Source organism: Equus quagga, chromosome 8 (assembly GCF_021613505.1).
Source record: "Equus quagga isolate Etosha38 chromosome 8, UCLA_HA_Equagga_1.0, whole genome shotgun sequence".
Classification (NCBI taxonomy): Eukaryota; Metazoa; Chordata; class Mammalia; order Perissodactyla; family Equidae; genus Equus; species Equus quagga.
This window is the reverse complement of record NC_060274.1, coordinates 6,727,169-6,746,748: the sequence shown is the minus strand read 5'-3', so window position 1 is coordinate 6,746,748 and position 19,580 is coordinate 6,727,169. Positions and strand designations below refer to the sequence as shown.

The 19,580-nt window shown below is 39.2% G+C and overlaps 1 protein-coding gene across 3 annotated transcripts in view; it reads right to left on the bottom strand.

Annotated features, from left to right (window-relative positions):
* PRKN (parkin RBR E3 ubiquitin protein ligase) overlaps positions 1–19,580 on the bottom strand; it is a 1,211,604-nt gene that overhangs the window by 734,631 nt on the left and 457,393 nt on the right. For 2 of the 3 annotated variants that reach the window (XM_046670682.1, XM_046670680.1), the window contains exon 4: positions 16,782–16,903. In XM_046670682.1, the coding sequence (XP_046526638.1) occupies positions 16,782–16,903 (122 nt within the window). The remainder of the gene's footprint in view (positions 1–16,781; positions 16,904–19,580) is intronic. The other variant, XM_046670681.1, reaches the window with a different exon arrangement.

The window sequence follows — 19,580 nt, the reverse complement described above, 5'->3', positions numbered from 1 at the left end:
AGGACAAATGCCAAAGAATGTACCAGATCTCAAGAACCAACTGCTTACTTTGCATCTCAACCCTATGTCTGAAAGGCAACTGAAATTCAAAATGTCCAAAACTGGTCCAGCCCCATGGTGCGGTGGTTAAGTTCCTGTGCTCCACTTTGGCAGCCCAGGGTTCACAGGTTCAGATCCCAGGTGCAGACCTAGTACTGCTTGTGAAGCCACTCTGTGGTGGCGTCCCACATAAAATAGAGGAAAATTGGAAGAGATGTTAGCTCAGGGACAATCATCCTCAAGCAAAATGTCCAAAGCCATACGTGATGATCGTTTACTCCGTGTCTTAATGAATGACATCAATCTCAATCTGGTTTCCCAAACCACCTTTGTAGTTTCTATAGCAAAACTATATCTCTGCCACTATTCTATTCCTTTCTCTTCTTCCTCATTCTATGAAGTCCCTGTCTTTCTTAGTTTCTTGAATATTCCATGCTCAGGGTCACGGCTTGTGATGCTTCTGTCAGGAAAGCTCTGCCAACACCTCCATTGCCCAGCAAGATTTTGGCCATTTTCTCAAATATGGCAGGCTCTGCCAGGGTGGACAGCATCACCTGCAACTGCACATACCCTTAGGGAGCTGAAGCAAAGTCCCTGCTGTAGCCCTATGGAGCCCCTTTGTATCTGTTAAGGTTCTGAATTGCTGGCTAATTAAATTAGTAGTCTATAGTGCATATGTGTGCCAGCTATCTTCTCTCTATTGTTCTAGATCTACTCACTATGCTTCTCCATATTGCCATCTGCCTAGAGAGCTCACTACCCACAAGAGGTGGTGAGAGGTTACAGTTCTATGAGATTTTGGGTGTTGCCCATTGGCCTCTTGACATGTGAGGTGTAAGAGTTCCAGCATCCTCCTCCCAAGGCAGCTGTGGGGAAGCCTGTCTATGAAGGAGTCCCACTGTTGTGCTATCAAAACTTCCCAAGTGTGAGCAGCCTCCCCTCTTTCGGGAGCCTTTAAAAGCACAAGTGCCTTGGACCTCTTCTATAGGGTCACATACAGTGTTGGTGTTTTCATCAAGGTGAATCCCAATAATTGTTCCATAATCATAACTACACTAATTACAATCCAAAAAGTATTTGTGTCTTAAATTTAATTCACAATCGAATAATCATTGTATTGTTTGAAACACTCAAAGTCAGGGTTTGTGAAAACTACTTTTCACCTACTTCTAAAGCCCATTATTACTAAGTCATTCCTGCCAACTTTTACAATATATCTGACAAGTTACCATTGGCACTTTTCTGCTGACTTCAAAGAATGATTATAAAATGGATTTCTATAAACGCATGAGTACTGGGTAACATACATCTGCATTTCATTAACAAAATTGTATTTTCCACAACTATGTGGCCTCAAGTAGATCAGATTTCCTGGCCAGCAACACTGCCCTACAATTGGCTCTTAAATGTGGGGGCACACTGTTTTCTCACATTGAGAATTATATGCACTAGGAAGGTGGCTGCTACCCAGATGGGGAAAACACAGGAGATGGAGAATTATGAAGATCCTAAAGAGAAAGGTATGGCTTTGGGGGCAGAGGTTGGGGGCGGGGGGACCAGAACCTGGTCTACAGCCAAAAGTGATCTGAGAGATAGTTCCTATGGACACATAACCCACACAGGCCATACAGAGCTAGCTCACGTCTGGCAAAGAATCTTCTGACCCAGTGTCCTCACTGAATCCCTTTGGGGATGTCCCTAAACCCTGATGGATGGCAGCCTATGAAACACATTCCTCTGTGCAAGAAATTTGCTTCTTTTCCTGCCTCAATATGGGATGGGAGAGACTATAAGCCTCTCTGTCTTATAAAAACCAAGGATTTCTGGTTCCAAATTTTCACATGCCAAAGTACACATACTTGAAGGAATGCAACATGGTGAGGAAATAGTAAACTGTGAAGCAAGCAACCTTGGTCCTAGTCCCAGATTTGTCACTACTGGCTGTGATCAAGGCAAGTCTCATCTCATTTCTAGGCCTCAGACTTGTTAACCATAAAACTTTTGTAAGGTTTGAGTCACTCCAGTATGACTTTCCCTGACCCCCATCATACACCTCATCTCAGCAACAGCCAAGTACCCATTGCATTTTCTTCCTTTTTTTCCTCTCCTTTTTCTTCCTAGTTTTAGGAAAATACAGTTAAAATTTTTTAATCCAAATAAACCCATTTTACTGACCTAACTAGAATTCCCTGAAAGAAGTGTTGTCCAATAGAATTCAGTGATGACAGGAATGCTCTATAAGGTACCATATAGTAGCCAGTGGCCACAAATGCCTATTGAGCCCTTGAAATATGGCTACTGTGACTGAGAAATTATTCAATTTTATTTAATTTTAATTCACTAAAATTTCAAGAGCCACATGTGGCTAGTGGTTGCCATATTGGATAGCCCAGCTCTATGGAGATTTTTGCTAACTAATACAGACATCTCAGATTGCACACTTGTCCTTTCAGTCAGTCAAACATTCAACAAACAAGAATTTATTGACTGCATGACAGCAAAGTTCTCAAGAACTTATGGTCAGATGAGGAAACAAACACATACACTGACATTTTCTCTTGATGTCTCTTCCTAACTTTTCCTCTTTGAGCTTGTCCCCCACTGCCAACTTCTTTCCATCTTGATCCCCCAGTGAATTAAACATGCACATTTCACAGGTGCTTTACAGTTTCAGAAATCTACTTGTTTGGAGTAGAATGGGCACTATTGAGAAGTACTTGTTATTGATCTTTGAGAAATGTAAAGCAACCAATTTTCTCCACTTTCTAACAGTACCAATTGTAGTGTCCTAAATGAGGCATTTATTTCAAAACTCTTATCATAAAACCGTAATCTAAAAAAAAAAAAATGCTACTATCCACCTTGGACTTCTGTTCTCTCAAACCTTAAGACGGCCTATATATGATAAGGCAAAATTGACATTGTTGTTAAATTTGTATTGGGCTCTGCTTTTCTGAACATATAAATTGACATTTTCCTAGATTTTTTTTTCCTAAGCTCATTGGAATTTCCCAAATTCAACACAATACAGAGCCATTTGAAAGCAAATATTCACTAAATTTCAAGTTTTAACAGGTAAATTTGCAACATCTTTTCCAATAAATTGATAGAACAAAATCAAATATAGAAGCTAATATTGTACCAACTTAGTCTCCTGCCCACCCCCCTTCAAGATCATAGTTTTCCAAATAAAAGAAACAAAAATTCATGGCTGAATATACTGCTCCAAATTAAAACTAAAGTAATTAAAGTCCTTATTAAAAGTCATTTGTGTTGCCTAAGAAAACACTAGAAAGGACAAAATCTCAGGTTAAGAATATCAAATTCCAGTGTTCTGTGTCCTTCGTTACAAGCGATTTGAAAATCTTATTCTCGCCAGGAAAGAGTAGTGAATAATAGCTTAGTCTAAATGACAGCAGCTCTGTGGTGTCAAGAGTCCACATTTCAGATAATTTTCAGCTCTTGTTATCTTGATACTATGAGATAGAATTTAATAGATCGATGGAACATCTATAACACGACATTTAGCAAAGAACGTGTCAGCAGCATCCATGGCCTCAACAAAGATGGAGCCTCCCAAATATAAATCAAAGAAAATATAAGAACATCTCAGAAGAAAAGGATGACAGTGAGCCTGCACACTTAAATATTTTAAATGCCTTAGGGAATCAATAGAGTAAGTAGTGTTAAAAATAATGATGTACCAACTAAAGATATTTAGCTTTCTGCTAAGAGAGGAGGCAATGCAGCAGAACGAGAAAAACTTCAGAATTTTTACAAACAATGTGAGTTCAAGTCAGCACCTGACCTCATACTGTTTCTTTGGTAACTCTCTTTTTCTTTATGAACCTCATAGATACAAACAGCAATAGGGATGCCTACCTTTCCCAATTCACACAGTTGTCATATGAATCAAGACAACATGCGAAGAAATACTTCGTAAACTCTTAAAGGCGCTACAGATCCAGTTTATGGAATAGAATGTTGTATTGGAGGTTTCAGCTGGAGCACCAGATATCATAGATATTGTAAACCAAGAGAAGCGCTGGTTTCATATACAAATTTACAAATCTAAAACCAGTGATAGGAGTTTTAAAATAGACTTCATTATTTTAGAGCAGTTTTAGGCTCACAGCAAAACTAAGTAGAAGGTACAGAGTTTCCATACATTCCCTGTCCAACATGTGATACAATTTTTTTATTTTTGAGGAAGATTAGCCTTGAGCTAACACCTGTGCCCATCTTCCTCTGTTTTATATGTGGGACGCCTGCCACAGCATGACTTGATAAGTGGTGCGCAGGTCCGCACTTGGGATCCCAACCTGTGAGCCCCGGGCTGTTGAAGCGGACCATGTGAACTTAACTGCTACACCACTGGGCTGACCCCACATGATACAATTTTTGAAACCCCTCACCAACACTGTGTGTGTTAAGGTTGATTTGTTGAAGATTGGGTGGAGATAATTGGTGACAATGATTTCTTTGTTGAAAATTGCACTGTATCAACATCCCAACATAATTGGACAACCCCCTTTATCTTAAATCAGGAGAGAAGGGCTTCCGTGGAATGACTCAGACAGTTTGATATGTCCCTTCTAGATTTAGGTGGAGACAGTGAGTTGGGGTCTGAGTCCCTCTTAGTAAATCTAGAAGACAGGCTGCTTGTCGATATAGTTATATTGGGCTCCATCTGTGATTTCAGAATTTGTTAAAACAAATGATGTACGAGTCTTCCTCTTTCGAAAATGAGAAGGAGTTTCACTAATGCCATTTTACATCTTACCCAGAAGACTTCTTGGAAGGCTGCGAAGATTCAAACAAAAAATCTGGGTGGAGAAACAGTGAGAAACCAGGATCCGAGGGAGGAATAGTCACTGGAGGAGATGCGCTAGCACATCACTGCAGGTGAAGCTGAAACTTCCTAAAGAACCCATATGGGAGCCAATGACCTAGAGTCTGCTTCTCACACCTGCCAGCTCCTGATAGCTCAAATATATCCCAGGACAGTTATCAGTCAAGTAAGAACTTTCCTTATCCCTTTTCCTTAGCTCTCTCATCTTGCTTCAACACTGAGACATCAGAAACTGAAGGGAGGAAAATGGTAGAGAAGGGGTGGAAGCTCCAGATGGGAAAAGAGAGGGGTCTGCCTCCCTCTGCCCCTCCAGCAAGGGCCCAGCCTAATGCAGGCCCTAGCAGGAGTGCAGGGGAGATTTTTGTTTGTTCGGTGGATCGTTTTTCATGAGACTGGATGCTGTTATTTACTGAACTGAAACTGTATTTGAAACTTAAAGTTATCCATTTGGCCCTGATAGCGCCTGCTACCTACAAGGATACCATGCCAACACTTTTAGTGAAAGACACAAAAGCATCATCAGCAAAAGGAACTAGCAGTGCTCAGATGCAGCTTGATAGGCTCTGTGGTTTAAATTGTAGAAGGGTTATAGTGGAACTGCCTGGAGCTGCTCTATAGAGAACACCATTAGGCATCAAGGTTTAAGTGGCTCAACAAGCCCCTCCATGAACAATCCTGTAATCTCAGCTTCTGACAGGTGGTCACCATACCTCCTTTCTCCGAATTGTCATTTCTAACCACACCAATTGATTTTCCAATCTTAATACCATCACTATTCCACAAAGAAGTACCTATGTTGGGCTGGCCCATGGTGTAGTGGTTAAAGTTTGACACGCTCTGTTTCCATGGCCTAGGTTCACAGGTTCTGACCCTGGGGTGGACCTACACCACTAGTCAGCCATGCTGTGGCGGCGACCCACATATAAAGTAGAGGAAGATTGGCACAGATTTTAGTTCAAGGCTAATCTTGCTCAGCAAATAGTTAAAAAATAGAAAAAGAAGTGCCTATGTCCATCCCCCTTTTCCTTTTCTACAATTCAGGCTTCTTCTCAAGACTGTTCTGGATCAACCCCAGCCTGTCCACACAAGCCCTATCCAAGTTCAAACAGTAGTCTGCTGGTCCTGCCTCCCAGTACATCCCTATTCTAACAATGACTTTTCTTTTACACTCTTGCCATACCTTTCATGACTCTGAAGCTGTTCATAGAAAAGTGAATTTCTTTGAGGCAAGGCAACACTTTTAGCCTTTTTTACATTTGAAAGTCGTAAGTTTAGCAGAGAAAGGAAGACCTAGGAAGTGAGTCATTTTAGTTGCTTTAAACATATGAAGAGCTGCCAGATGGAAGATTCTTTGGATTTTGTTCTATTTTCAAAAAGTAGAGCTGGAAGTTATGGGTGAAGACAGATTTCAGGTCAAATAACTCTCTATCAATAAGAGTTCTATAAATGAAAACAGCTCACTTGGAAAGTACGACTAAAGGCGCTCTAGCAGAAGACAAATGAGCAAACACCGAGTATCCATTACAAGAGCAATTTTTGTATCGGGAAGGAATCAGATTGGATAGCTACAGAGTCCATTCTTATTCTAAGATTATAGGTAGGCCAAGGCATACAGTGACAACGATGCCATTTGATCAATTATCATTCACTCCACAAAACATGTCTAAATATCTCCTATGCATTGGGCACTATGCTAAACACAGAGATGGAAAAGGTATACTCTGCATTGAAGAACTGAGTCTAGGAATGGAATGGAGCAGCATAATACCCAAGTAACAGAGTCTTGGAGTTTTTTGTCACACTCCATTTATCTTACAGACTTTTATATATATATATAAAATCTTCCTTATATCTGTTTATGCAAAGCTTAAAATCTTAGCTTTATGGCAACATTACACAACTTACAGGTTGTACCACATTTGTTTACACTGACCTTCCACTGAAACTAAATAGGATATCCTATTCAGTAATACAGAGAAATCAGATGGTTTTTTATTTATTTTTAGCACACTATGGAGGGAAAACCTTGTTTGTCCATGAGAGGATGCTGCCAGCTTTAAATGATGGCCATATCCGATCATTTTAACTGTAGATCATTTCCTAAGAGGTCAGTGTATGTTTATAAGGATGGCTTCCGAAATTAATAGGAAATTCCCAATGGACAACTGAAGACTTAACAGACATAAGGAAAACAGGGTCATTCTGCCATAGACAGAAACACAGTTCTTTGAAACTAGCTAGGAGAACCCTAAGTTGACTCATACTAACAAAGTGGCTATACGGTTATAATCATGTTCAGAGACGCAAGGCAGAGCCTTGCAAGGCTCATGCTGTGGACTCTCCATTCATTAGTATTCTGCCCTCCAACAAACCACTTTAAAAAAATAGTGATACTTCACGAGAGCTTCCCCTTTAATTTTCACAATTTCCTATTTTCCAAGTCCACCAGTTGCTCTTCTATTTTCTCTTCACTAAAGGAAAACATCCATGTTTCCCCTCTTATCCAGTTCCTGAATCTCTATCCTCACTTTAAGAAATGTCATCTAGTAAATTTGACTCTTCTCAGGAAAAAGCTGCAGAGTACAGCTCTACTCTTTCTCAGTCCTAGTAAGAAAATGAATGTAATTCAATATGCGGGCTTTCACTAAGAAGCTAAACTTGAGTTCCCCAGATTTAATTTTCAGTTTGGCTTCTTTCTCACTGTGGACCCTGGTAAGGTCAATTAACCTCTCCATTTCCCTCCTGGCTTCAATGATGCAATTATGCAGGTAGCTTGATGGTCCCAGATGGAAGATGGCGTGCATGCGAAAGTGTCAATGCTTCTGTAAAATAACAACAAAAACATAACACAGCTCTGATCGTCACTGTTGTGTCTAACTCTACAGTAGGGTTTTTCAATGTGACTCTTATGCCCCCCCCCCCCCCCACCACATTTATTCGAGCAGGGTAATGTTCTTTATAAAGCATTGACAAACTATCTACTATGGAGTAAGATAGGGCTACTAAATTCTATTTATTTCTCCCCAATGAGGTTTTTGGACCATTTACTTCTTAAGCAAAGAACAAATAAATTAACCCATTGCCCCAAAAATCTATTTTTTCTTTCCACAATTCTTTATAAAGCTTCTAAGTGGTCAAATGGATAATGCATCAATTTCATTCTGCAGAAAACCAGGGAGTTACATTTATGTATAGAAACAACCGCTGAGACAACAGTGGCATTTCACACACAAAAACAAGTTCAAGGCTGGCCAAATCCCTAGTGTAGCCATAATAATATAAATAGAGTTTTTAACAGCATAATTTAGACTGAGTAATGCAGCTGATGAGTTCATGAAAGTGATCTTCAATTATTATGCTCTTACAAATAGGGCAGCCATTAGTCATTGCCCACCCAATGTCCATCTCATCCTCTCTCCTTATTAGTAGAACTCTGATTTGCATTGGAGAGGCAATGGACCCAAACCAGTTGATAAATAAGATTGATCTAAACCAATCATGGCTATCCTGTTCGTCTTTGGAAAACAGGTGCTTTTCAAACTTCCTTAGTAATTATCAGTGGCCATATGACCCAGTTATAAACAATGAGATATAACGAGAAGCCTACAAAGAGGCTTCTAAAAATTATTAGTAGTATTATTTCCATTTTTAAACGAATGAGACAGGCACCGCTGCTCCCCATCATCCTGACCTGCCTACAGACTTAATGCCATGATGCCCAGTGCAATGCCATGAAGGATGGTGGACAGTAAAAGTACAAACAGCCCAGGCGGTACTTAAGACAACAATAATGTCCTTAGGATTAAGTTTCTGTTAAGTGTGTTCTATCATTGCTGGTGAATAGAACTGTTTATCCATAACCAAAACACCCATTTCTTAAACACGACAGATTTAACTGCAACTTAAAATGAGAAAATAAAGTACACGAAAAACTTTCTTTGGAAAATCTTATCTTTTTCTTTATGCTTTATAAATAATATTAGTATTTAATTTAATTTAATATTTAGGTTGTGATTTTGTCCGAGCATTCTACATAGTTCCCATAAATATACTGGCTATACAATGTAAGGACTTCTCTTATAAATGTTTTAAAGGTATATCATTATTATTTTTAAAAAGTCAGTTACTAATACTAATACAGAGAGACCCCAAACAAAGAAGCGATGAAACACTCCCTCTACTGGAGTCCAAATGCAAATTATCAGCCAGATTGAAACATCAACAAATTACCAACACTGACCATCATTTATGCAGGCTTCAATTTACTGAAATCACTCTAACTAATAACATACAACCAGAGAAAATTTTAGTTTTGAAATGTTTAGCATATGACAAAAGCTGTCAATGTAAGAATTTCTATAACTGAAATAACACAACACAGTGAATTGGTAACATTGCATAGTGAATAGCTATTGGTTGAAGTTGCCTTTAGCTCCGTTGGCTAACATTTTACTTATTCCATAAATAATTTTACATTGACATACAACATTTTACAAACAATTTTATACGTATATATAAAATTTTATGTATTTCAATAGACAATTCCATATTTTTCATTTTTACTTATAAATTCTTTATTAAATGTTCATATTAATATAGCAAAAATTGAACTAATTTTTTTTTCAATCCATCAGAACATACTTATTGGTTTCTTTGTTTTTCAAATAAAAAGTTTTTCTTGGTTTACTAATAATTATCAACAGTTCTCCAGAAAGAAACAATTCCACCTAGTAAATGTTTGATTGTGGCTCAAATGGCTGCTGGCTGATTCCCTCACACAAGGATGCTGGCATCCCCCACAAGGTGTTCCCTGTTATTTCTAGAACCCCAGTCTTCCACACGCATGACCACCACCGAGTTGTCAGCTCCAGCTGTCCTGTTTGTTAGTCTTGCCGTTCCTCCCCTGCTTGAGTTCCTGCTTGTCTATGCAGCTGGACCAAAAGCCAACTGAGGGGGCCTCCTGGTGTCAGCCCCCAAAATTGTTACAGATGTCCCAGCAAACAGGGAGGACATTACTGCAGAATTAGTGTTGCCAGATAAGGTATAGGATGCCCACTTCAATTTGAATTTCAGTTTTAAAACCTCAGAAATGCTCAACAATTGAATCGATAAGTAAAAAGAATTGAAATTAAGAAAAGTAAGTGGACTCTTGACCAACAATTAATCTGTAACAAATAATAAGTTTAGGAATGCTTATACATTCAGACTCCATTTCTTAATAAATTTCCTCACATAAATTGTCCCTAATCTATAAACCAATTTTAGATAAAATCCATCATGCCAGGCATTTTACATCTTACTCTATTTATTGCACCATTTCTCATCAGAAAGCTTTTAGCTTTAATGCTATTCCATGGCAGAGGATCTCATTAGAGTGGCAAAGACAAAGTTCTTTTTGAGATAAAGTAATTATGGTGATTGCAGACAAAAAAATCATCCAGAGTGCTTGGCTGCAGTGATCTCCTGGCTTCTGATGCATTTTAAGACTAATAAACTGAGGACAAACAAAAAGATGTTAATGGCGGATAATTTGGGTTACCTAGGGTTTGTGCTGGAGGGAGTAAGAATGTATGACTTAATCAAAACCAAGAGTCCTGGAGGTGGAAGTTCACAATGTGAGCTCAGCAGCTGCTCCGACGCTTTTTGGGTAGAAAACTCTTGACCCAGGACAGATGACAACAAGAACTAACAATTTCTAAATGTTTACTATGTGCCAGACACATAGTACTGGTAAGTACTTTGGCGAGTTGTCGTTTAATCCTTGCAAGAACTTGAACGGTTTTTACTTCCACTCTACGACAAGGAAACTGAGACAAAGAAGTTAAGCAACTTGCCCAAAGTTCCACAGCTCATAAGCAGCTCAACCAGAATCCAAATCCGGAACATCTGATAGACAAAAGCACCATGGGAGGCCACTCTCTCAGCTCTTTGTTCCCAGACAGTTCAGAGCCCAATATTCCAAGACAGAAAGCGGTATACTGTGTGCTCCCTCAGTTCACTGCTACATCCACTCTCTCTTGTAATTATTATTAGAGTCAATAAATTATTTTACTCATAAACATCCTTTCTGTATTTTAAGCCCTGTTAGAAAAACTAGTCCATTTCCTCTTATCACAGAAGCTTTGTTGTCTTCAGGAGGCACAATCTACCCAGAATGTGGGCAATGATGGAGCATGGTGGCAGGGAGGGACAGGACGCCTCATCCACGATGCAGGAGAGAGCACTGTTACGACTTGTGTGAGCAGGAGCCTGAAGAGGAGATGAGAAGGGCCCCTCTTAGAATGATCTCCAGGGATCATTCCTCAGCATCAGCATCATACTCTCAATGAAACTTCATCAGCCCATCCACGATTTTTAACAAGTCACAGAGTTTCTGGTAGTCTTGTGTTTGTATAAATTGGTGCAGGGAAATCTCTGAGAGCCTGAGCTAAGAGCCACATCTGACTATATATATCTTGCTTGCTTACCATAAGGCTCACTCTTCAGCCCACACACTTGTAATTTAACAATAGGACAGATGGTAGAAGGAACCAGACTACCGACATCCTAACCTTGAATTTGGCAGGATCCAAGGGGGAAAGGAGAGGGAAAAGCATCTTTAAGCCTCTTGGTGCTGTTTCTTTTTCCAATACAAATTCCTTAATTTCTAGTTATTTCTAAAAGCACTGTACACTCTACATATCTTAGAAACCTCACTTCTGCTCACTCTTCTGAATTAAAAAAAAAAAAAAGCCTTTGAGGATATGACTTAGTCATCTTTTGATTTTCCACACTAATGAGGGCAACAACGATAACAAAGGTTTTATTTTAAATTATCTATTTTATTGTCCAAGAACACAATCAGAAACGTATATGCATGTACAAAGCAACCTCTCTCTGTGTTCAACCCCATGTCATTTCTGCATGGACCTAAGTGGACCATCTTTGAACAGGCATTTGAAAACTGGATGCTTGCCATGCTTTTCCAATCAGCCCTTGTTCACTATTTTCCAGCGAGCATTCATTTTTCTAAAGGCTATTTTGGTTAGTGGAAACCCTGACCAAGGTCATCATGAAATAAAGATAATTTGATTTGGAGACAGAAAAAAAACCTGATGTCCAAACTGATTCTCAACTTACCCTCAAGGTCAGGCCAAAACTTCAGATACCAGTGGCACCATGCTTAACGCCATGACAGAAATGGCTGTCCATCTTCCTTGCCAATTTATTATGAGTATCGTATTACATATGAAACATTTAAACAACTAAACCTTACAGCATTATGTATGAGAGGTGGCTCATTATTATTGCATGCAAAATTTAAATAGTGTTAAGGAGATATTGGAATTACGAATAAATCCCCCCAAACAACAATACAAAATTAAGAGGTTGCTATTAAGACTCACGAAAGGCATGGGGCTTGTTGCAGACTGATTTCTTCAGACCAGAAAAAATAAAGCCACGTTATAAAAAATAAACCCGGTGGCTAAATAGGTTCAAACTTTTCTCCTTGGAAATAAAAAGCTTCTTGCAGGAGCCCAGATAAACCACACACTGCTCTACTATATAACTAGTCAGCCACACAAGACCTGATTTCTTTTTTTCTCCTTACCAGAGGAAATTGTGTAAGTTGTACATCTTTGTAAAGTTCGGAAAATGAAACTTAACAGTTGTCTATTGTCTATACAGAAATCCTTCCACTTGCCACAGTTCAGCACCTGCTCAGCCCAGGCATCGCCTCGCAGACCCATTTGTGGTGTGATTGATCTCCCGATCCATGGAGATATTATTCGAAGGTATTATTGATTGTGTATGTTTTGTTATTAATAAAACATTGAAATGCCTGATCTACTCACTTGCTAGGTGCCACTTATGCTATATCTAGTAACTGTACTAAAAATCTGGATTAAATTAATTATCTTTATAGCATCTTTGATTGCATTTTCCCTAAATCTTTCAGCATATTTTTTCCAACAGTATTTTTGAATGATATTTTAAGTATAAGGGAAGGAGTTGGGTAATAGGACATTAATTACCAGATTTGTATAGCGAGCAGTCTATTCTAGAAAAGGCAGGGTTTTGGAGAAACACAGAGAAGATTTTTCATCCCTGGCTCCAGCGTTTGTTAACTGTGTAACTTTGGGCTCATTACTTAACCTCCTGGAGTCTCTTTGTTAAAAACATTGGATAATAATATCTACTTTGCAGGTCTGTCATGAGAATTAGAGAAAAACACAAGTACCGGAACATAAATGTAAGAAAGGAAATCTATAAATTGCAGCAAAACAATCATAATTGCTATGATTAATACAATCATAAAATGTCAAATAGAATTTCTAAAGTGTATGAATCTATTGAATCAATGTGTGAAAGTTTAAAATACAGATGCCATTCATTCAACATTATTAGTTTTGTGCCCCACTGTGGCCAAGGCACTGTGTAAGGTGTTGAAAATAAACCAGGGCCCAAAACGAACACGTTATCTGATCTTATGGGGCTTACACACTCTTGGAATATAGACAAATGGACAACTGCATAGAATGTAGAACAGAAATTCAGTCCTATCTGTAATAATGTAGTTGAAGTTTTGGCCTGTCAGAGAGGAAATGATGAGAAGAAAGGCCTGATAGCTCTACAAAAACTTAAGAGAGGGTTCAATGCTGTGCAGAGCAAAAGATAATGTAGGGGGAATAAAAGTCTGAACTTACTAATCAAATGTGGAGCATTTCTGGGAACTGACAAAGCCCAGGGTGGTCATGGGAGTGGGCATCTGAGATGTGGCAGAGCCAAGACCACTGGACGGATGAGATCATCCTTCGGAGGAAGCCCTGGTCCAGGTGAGCCGGATGACGTGACTTCATCACAGGGTTTCTTGATGAACAGGGTGCGAGCGGGGATGCTTTCGCTTCTTTGAAAGGAATTAGCCAAAGCCAGATTGATTTCCTGGTGAACTATACATAAGTGTGTGTGTGTGTGTGTGTCGTCCGTGTGTGTGTATTTATATATATATAAAGTATATGTGAATAAGAATAACAGTAATAATAATAGTAATATAAAAAAATAAGAATAATAAAGCATTTAAGATTTCTAAGTATTTATGCTCCAGCTACCATTCTAAGTACTATTCATGTAACTAATCTTCACAACAAATAAGAAATAACTACCATTATCCCAGTTAGCAGATGTCCCCAAGTTGACATAGGTACGATGTAATGAAGTGGGATTCTAACCCAGGCTCCAGAATCATCTTGCTTTAAGCTCACACCATACTGCCTCTTGATGATGCTTTAGTTGAGGGCTTACTACATGTCAGGCTCTGCTAAGCACCTAATATTAATGAACCATTTAACCCCTACAAGACTCTACTGTGGTTTGCCACATTTAGACAAATGCTGTAGACTGTTTTTCCTTTTTGTTTGTTTTCCATTTTTTTCCCCCATGGAGCACATTTTTAAATGAGAAATTTCACATAAAATTCCACGTTTATGGTTTCTCTTGATTACATAAAAGATTGGCCACATTGAGACCCCTCCCACCACCACCTGCTAACAACTGGCAGGAGCTGCCTCTGGTATGTGGACCTCGACCTCTCCCACCCACCGTGGTCCTCACTGACCCCCACTGCCGACATCTGACCTAATTTTTAAATCACTCGTCTGATCACTGACCCTTAGTGTAAACACATCTGTGCAGTAGAAGGGGAGACTGAAGAGCTACACTTTAGATCACACAGCTCAGTGCAAAGCTCTAGTCCACCACTGGCAAGGTCTTGTTTCCTTAATCTCTTCAAACCTTGTTTCTCTCAAATCTAAAATAGGGCTATTAATAGCACTTAACTCCGAGCTTATGAAATAACTAAATGAGATAATGAATGAAAAGAACTAAGCTTAGAGTTCAACAATAATTTGTTATTGCTGTTTTTATTAAGAAAAATTGGAAGTTAGCATAAATAGGTCTGGCCCACCAGGTAATCAGGACCGGCAATCAGGACCGGGGTCTGGATCAGAAGAGAAGAGGCTATTTATTGCATCGGAGAAGGCTGGTGGCTGAGAAGAGAATCTGATGGAAGAAAAACTTCTGGGAGAACTTCAGGACAACACGTTTCCCAGAAGGAAGCACTGCCCAATGACACCCTCAGAAAAAGGTCCACTCCAGTGGGTTAGTATAAGCCTAGGCATCATTCACAGATTTGTCTTTCTAAGTGGATTTGCCTGTGTAGCTGAAATGTATCATAGTGAAATACTGAATTACATTTTTCTTTCTTTTTTTTGAGCTTTCTTTCTTTCTTTTATTTTTGCTGAAGAAGATTAGCTCTGAGCTAACGTCTGTTGCCAATCTTCCTCTTTTATTTTGCTTTAGGAAGATTGTCCCTGAACTAATATCTGTGCCAGTCTTCCTCTATTTTGTACCTGGGTCACCACCACAACATGGCTTGATCAGCAGTGGATATCCGCACCCAGGATCTGAAGCTGTGAACCCAGGCTGCTGAAGCGGAGCGTGCCAGACTTAACCACTACACCATGGGGTCAGCCCCTGAATTACATTTTGCAGTAATTCTACCACTCTGCTCAGGCATGAGGCAAGGATCCATGATTCTCCCTTACTCAGTGCATCAGCCCAGTTCTTTCACAGCGCTCCATTATATCCATTCTTTGGGACCGCCACCCTAATCTAGGCCTCTGGCTCTTCACCTATGAACCATATGAATAATTTATTAATTGACCTCTATGCTTTCAATCTGTCACCAACCTCCATCCCAATGACAGACTGTTCCAGCACTAATAAGTGGTTCTAAAACATGATTTTGTACATTGCCTTGGTTTTTAACATTTTGCTGTGGCTCCCCCTTGCCTGCAAGAATAAAATCTAAATGTTCTACCACACCATTAATGTGGTAATGGGGGGTACTTGTCTACACTTCAGCCCGATTGCCCCCCAAAGTTCTTGGCTCACTTATGCCTCCTTGGCTGTGCTCTCACCACTGCAATGACCCAGATGCCTCGGCGCCCTTATGCACATCCACATCCACATCAAATTAAGCTAAATCCTACACAACCATCACACTGAAGCCAGGAACTGGCTGTGTCTATGTTTTATATCTGGGGTCAACAAACCTTTTCTCTAAAGGGCCAGAGAGGAAATACGTCAGGCTTTGCAGGCCATCCAGCCTGTGTCACAACAACTCAAGCCTGCCCAAAGGCACGAAAGCAGCACAGATGATAAATACAGCGATGGGTGGGGCCACATTCCCATAAAACTTCATTCTGGACATTGGAATTTGAGCATCATATGGTGTTCATGGGTCATGTGATATTATCCTTCTGATGTTGCCCAACCACTTCAAAATGGAAAAGACATTCTTAGCTCGTGGACTGAATAAAACCAAGCAGAGGCCCCAGCAGGTCAGAGTTTGCTGACCCCTGTTTTATATACACACTGTTCGTTGATCTAAAACTTTCCTTTTAGCTTTTTTATGGAGGTATAACTTACAGTTAGCAACCTTAAGTGCCAAGATATTAAGTAAATAGTCCAATGAATGTTGGCATAAGTATCGGCCACCATCACACAGATCAACATGAAACATTTCCAGTACCTTAGAAAGCTCCTTTATGGCTGGTTCTAAAAGACCTCCTACCAAAGCTGAACCTCTTTTGGTTAAAAAGCAGTCTCCTCTACTTCCTTTCTATAGGCCTGAACTAAACAAATGGAGGCAATGGCCCTGTACTACCTAAGTTTTTACAGAGTAGTGCATTTTAAAAGGAAACTTCAGATACCATTAACCATTACAGCCATGTAGAAGTGTCTTTCATTTCCAATGATGGGTGACACCTGATTAGAAACCCCAAAAGGCAACTCTGGAAATACATCTTCATTTCTCTGGGCAGTCTCTGCTGATGCTGCATCTCCTTACCTGGGCCAAGGTGAGCGTGGCTTGTTGGCAGGTGCTGCACCGTACCCTGAGTTTTCCTGGCTGGACTCTCTGACACGGACCTTTGCAATAGACATAAAAGCTGTTGTAGGTTGATCTACCTGCTGGGAGGACAAACAAAAAGCAGAGGAAAGACAAATTTTAAAATTAACTCCAAAGTTGCATTTTGAAACATTAATGGAATAAATATTCCAACGAGGATACAACCATTTAATTTAGAAATTCTGGTTTTATGCTCAAAAGAGTGAAACTCTTTTCTTCTCCTTGCCAACAGCCCTGTGACTTACTCAGCAAAGTATGCAACCTGCTGCCAGGAGAGCTGGCCAAGAGTATTTGCAAGACAGGGGAATTAAGTGCACTCTTTGCTGCAGAAGTTTTTAAAAAGGACTGGAACTGTAGATGCTATTGGAAATTTGGAGACCACTGCTCCTGAATTCTATTTCATGCTTCTGCACAGTTTTGAAGGCTCCAGATCTTTCCTCTTAAAATCTTATCTATAGGGACATACCAGCCCATTTCTCATAATGTGAATGATATGATCACAGTTTGCTGGGTTTCCAGTGAAGACTTTCCAACACACAGTCACACATAAAGTAGGACAAGAGCCTGGAGCAGCTGAACAGATCCAGCAGCTGTGTGCAGAAATGACGCTTTGCATTTCATTAGCGTTCTCTGCTTAGACAAATGCCATTCAAATAACACATTTTAAAGAGTAAAAACTGGACAAAAAATTAATTTAATAATTACATATCTCTGGTCCTTTCTCTCAAATGTCACCATCTAGGGCCAGGATTATTCTGTAAATTAGGGGAATCTTTCTGAATAGTTTCGCACCTTCATTTCTGAAGCACTTGCCAGTAAAATAACCACCTTTGTAAATTTCTAAAATTACTGAATAGTTCTTTTCATCCTTACACTAATTCTTGCTGGGTGGGGGTTACATCAAAGGCTGAGGCATAAAATTTTGTTTAAATTTTTACGATTACCATGAAGAGCATCTAGAAATAATAAATAGTAAGTGTTTTTTTGATCATTGTGAGTGAAAACCTGCAGCCTCAAAAATGCATATGGTTTATTAAAAACAATTAGTATAAAAGTAATGAGAAAACAAAAAGAGATCCTAAAGTCTTATGCAGTTCCATTTGATTTACTAATTTACAAAAAAAGTCACTATTGACATATTGAATTATCATTTGTTTAGTCATCTTTACTAATATTGTAGGTGACAATAGTTTGTAAAACGTAAAGCACAATAAAGATGTGAAGTTTTATAATTCTACCATTTATTGGCAATATATTTTATACTTATTCCTTTCTAGAGATTAATATTTATCTTTCAGGGTGAAGGGAAGATAAAATCTAAATATATTTTATATTAATAAAAAACTGATTTTCGGACTCTTCTTTGTAGCATTAGTGTCTTAATGTGCAAGATACTCATCTATGAATATCACATTGTTACTAGTAAATATAATAATTACATAAAATATATTCTTAAGGTTTTATGTATATCATAAATGCAACAGAGAGAACCATATATTAAAGTTATAGAAATATCATAATAACTGACGTAATATCAGAAAATCACAAGAACTGTTACAATTTTAATGTGCACTAAGACGAGCCTAGTGAAGAAGGTAGTGGCCCTTACTATTAAAACCTGTATTGGCAATACGAACAAATCCAATTCACAATTTTTATAACCTACTGTTGAGGTTAAACAATAAAAATAGAAGGCAGAAGAAAAGAAATGGGAAAAGGGAAAGCTTATGAAAGGGACTTTGGGGTACAAAGACATCAGCACTGTTGAAGGAACATATTAGCAATAGTTTTATAACAGTAAAGGAAGCATCTCAGAAACTGCAGGCAACAAAATGACTCTTCTCTCTCCCCTAGAGCAATAGCAACATTTGCAATATTGTTTCAGCTAATGATATAGCCAGGTCGAATCTGAAGATGGGGACGCCCTTCCACCTCCGTGTGCTACAACCTTCGCTAAAGTCCTTGAGAAGTTAGGCAGAAAATACTGCATGCCAACGTCTGTGCCCTAGAAGCATACAAGATGACATGCAATCTATTACACAGTGCTTCCCAGAGCCAGCCACAAGCTGGGGATTAATAGCTAGTCTAAGGAAGATCAAGGTCAGGCCAGTCCTGGCCACAGCAAATTTCAAGCTGCTGGCTCTACTTGGTCAAGCAAGCAGGGATTCAGGTAAATCCTGAGATGCCCTTTTCAGGATGATTTCCCCACCTATTTGGCTACAGAACACTATTTAAAGTTGGCAAACTCCTCTGCGTCACGCTGAGGTCTGGAGGGTATGGGGCAGGGACAAGAACAACACCCTGGTGCTCTGGGCGATGTTCCCGTTGGCCTGATGGACGGTTCTAAGGGGCAGACTGGAATATGGAGCCATAACTCCGGAAGGAACAGCAAGGATATTTGAAGAATGACCCAAAAACCTTTTCTCTAGGTTTATAACTGTCTCCAGTCAATAACATGAATCTTCCCCCTTTTACTTTTGTTTGGAGCTTAAAATCCTGTTTCTTTCCTAATCGGCTCTTCAATATGGCAATCCCTTCACGGCCCAAAATAATCAAAGCAGCTTGTGTTTGTGTTTACAGATTTGTCTCTTTTTATATAATACATTTTCAAATCCTGAGAAATATTTCAAAAACTTTATAAATTATAGGTTTGTGAACATTTTGCCATATTTTCAGTGTACTCTGTGTGTATGTGTGTATACATATATGTATACACACGCACACACACGTATTTTTTGA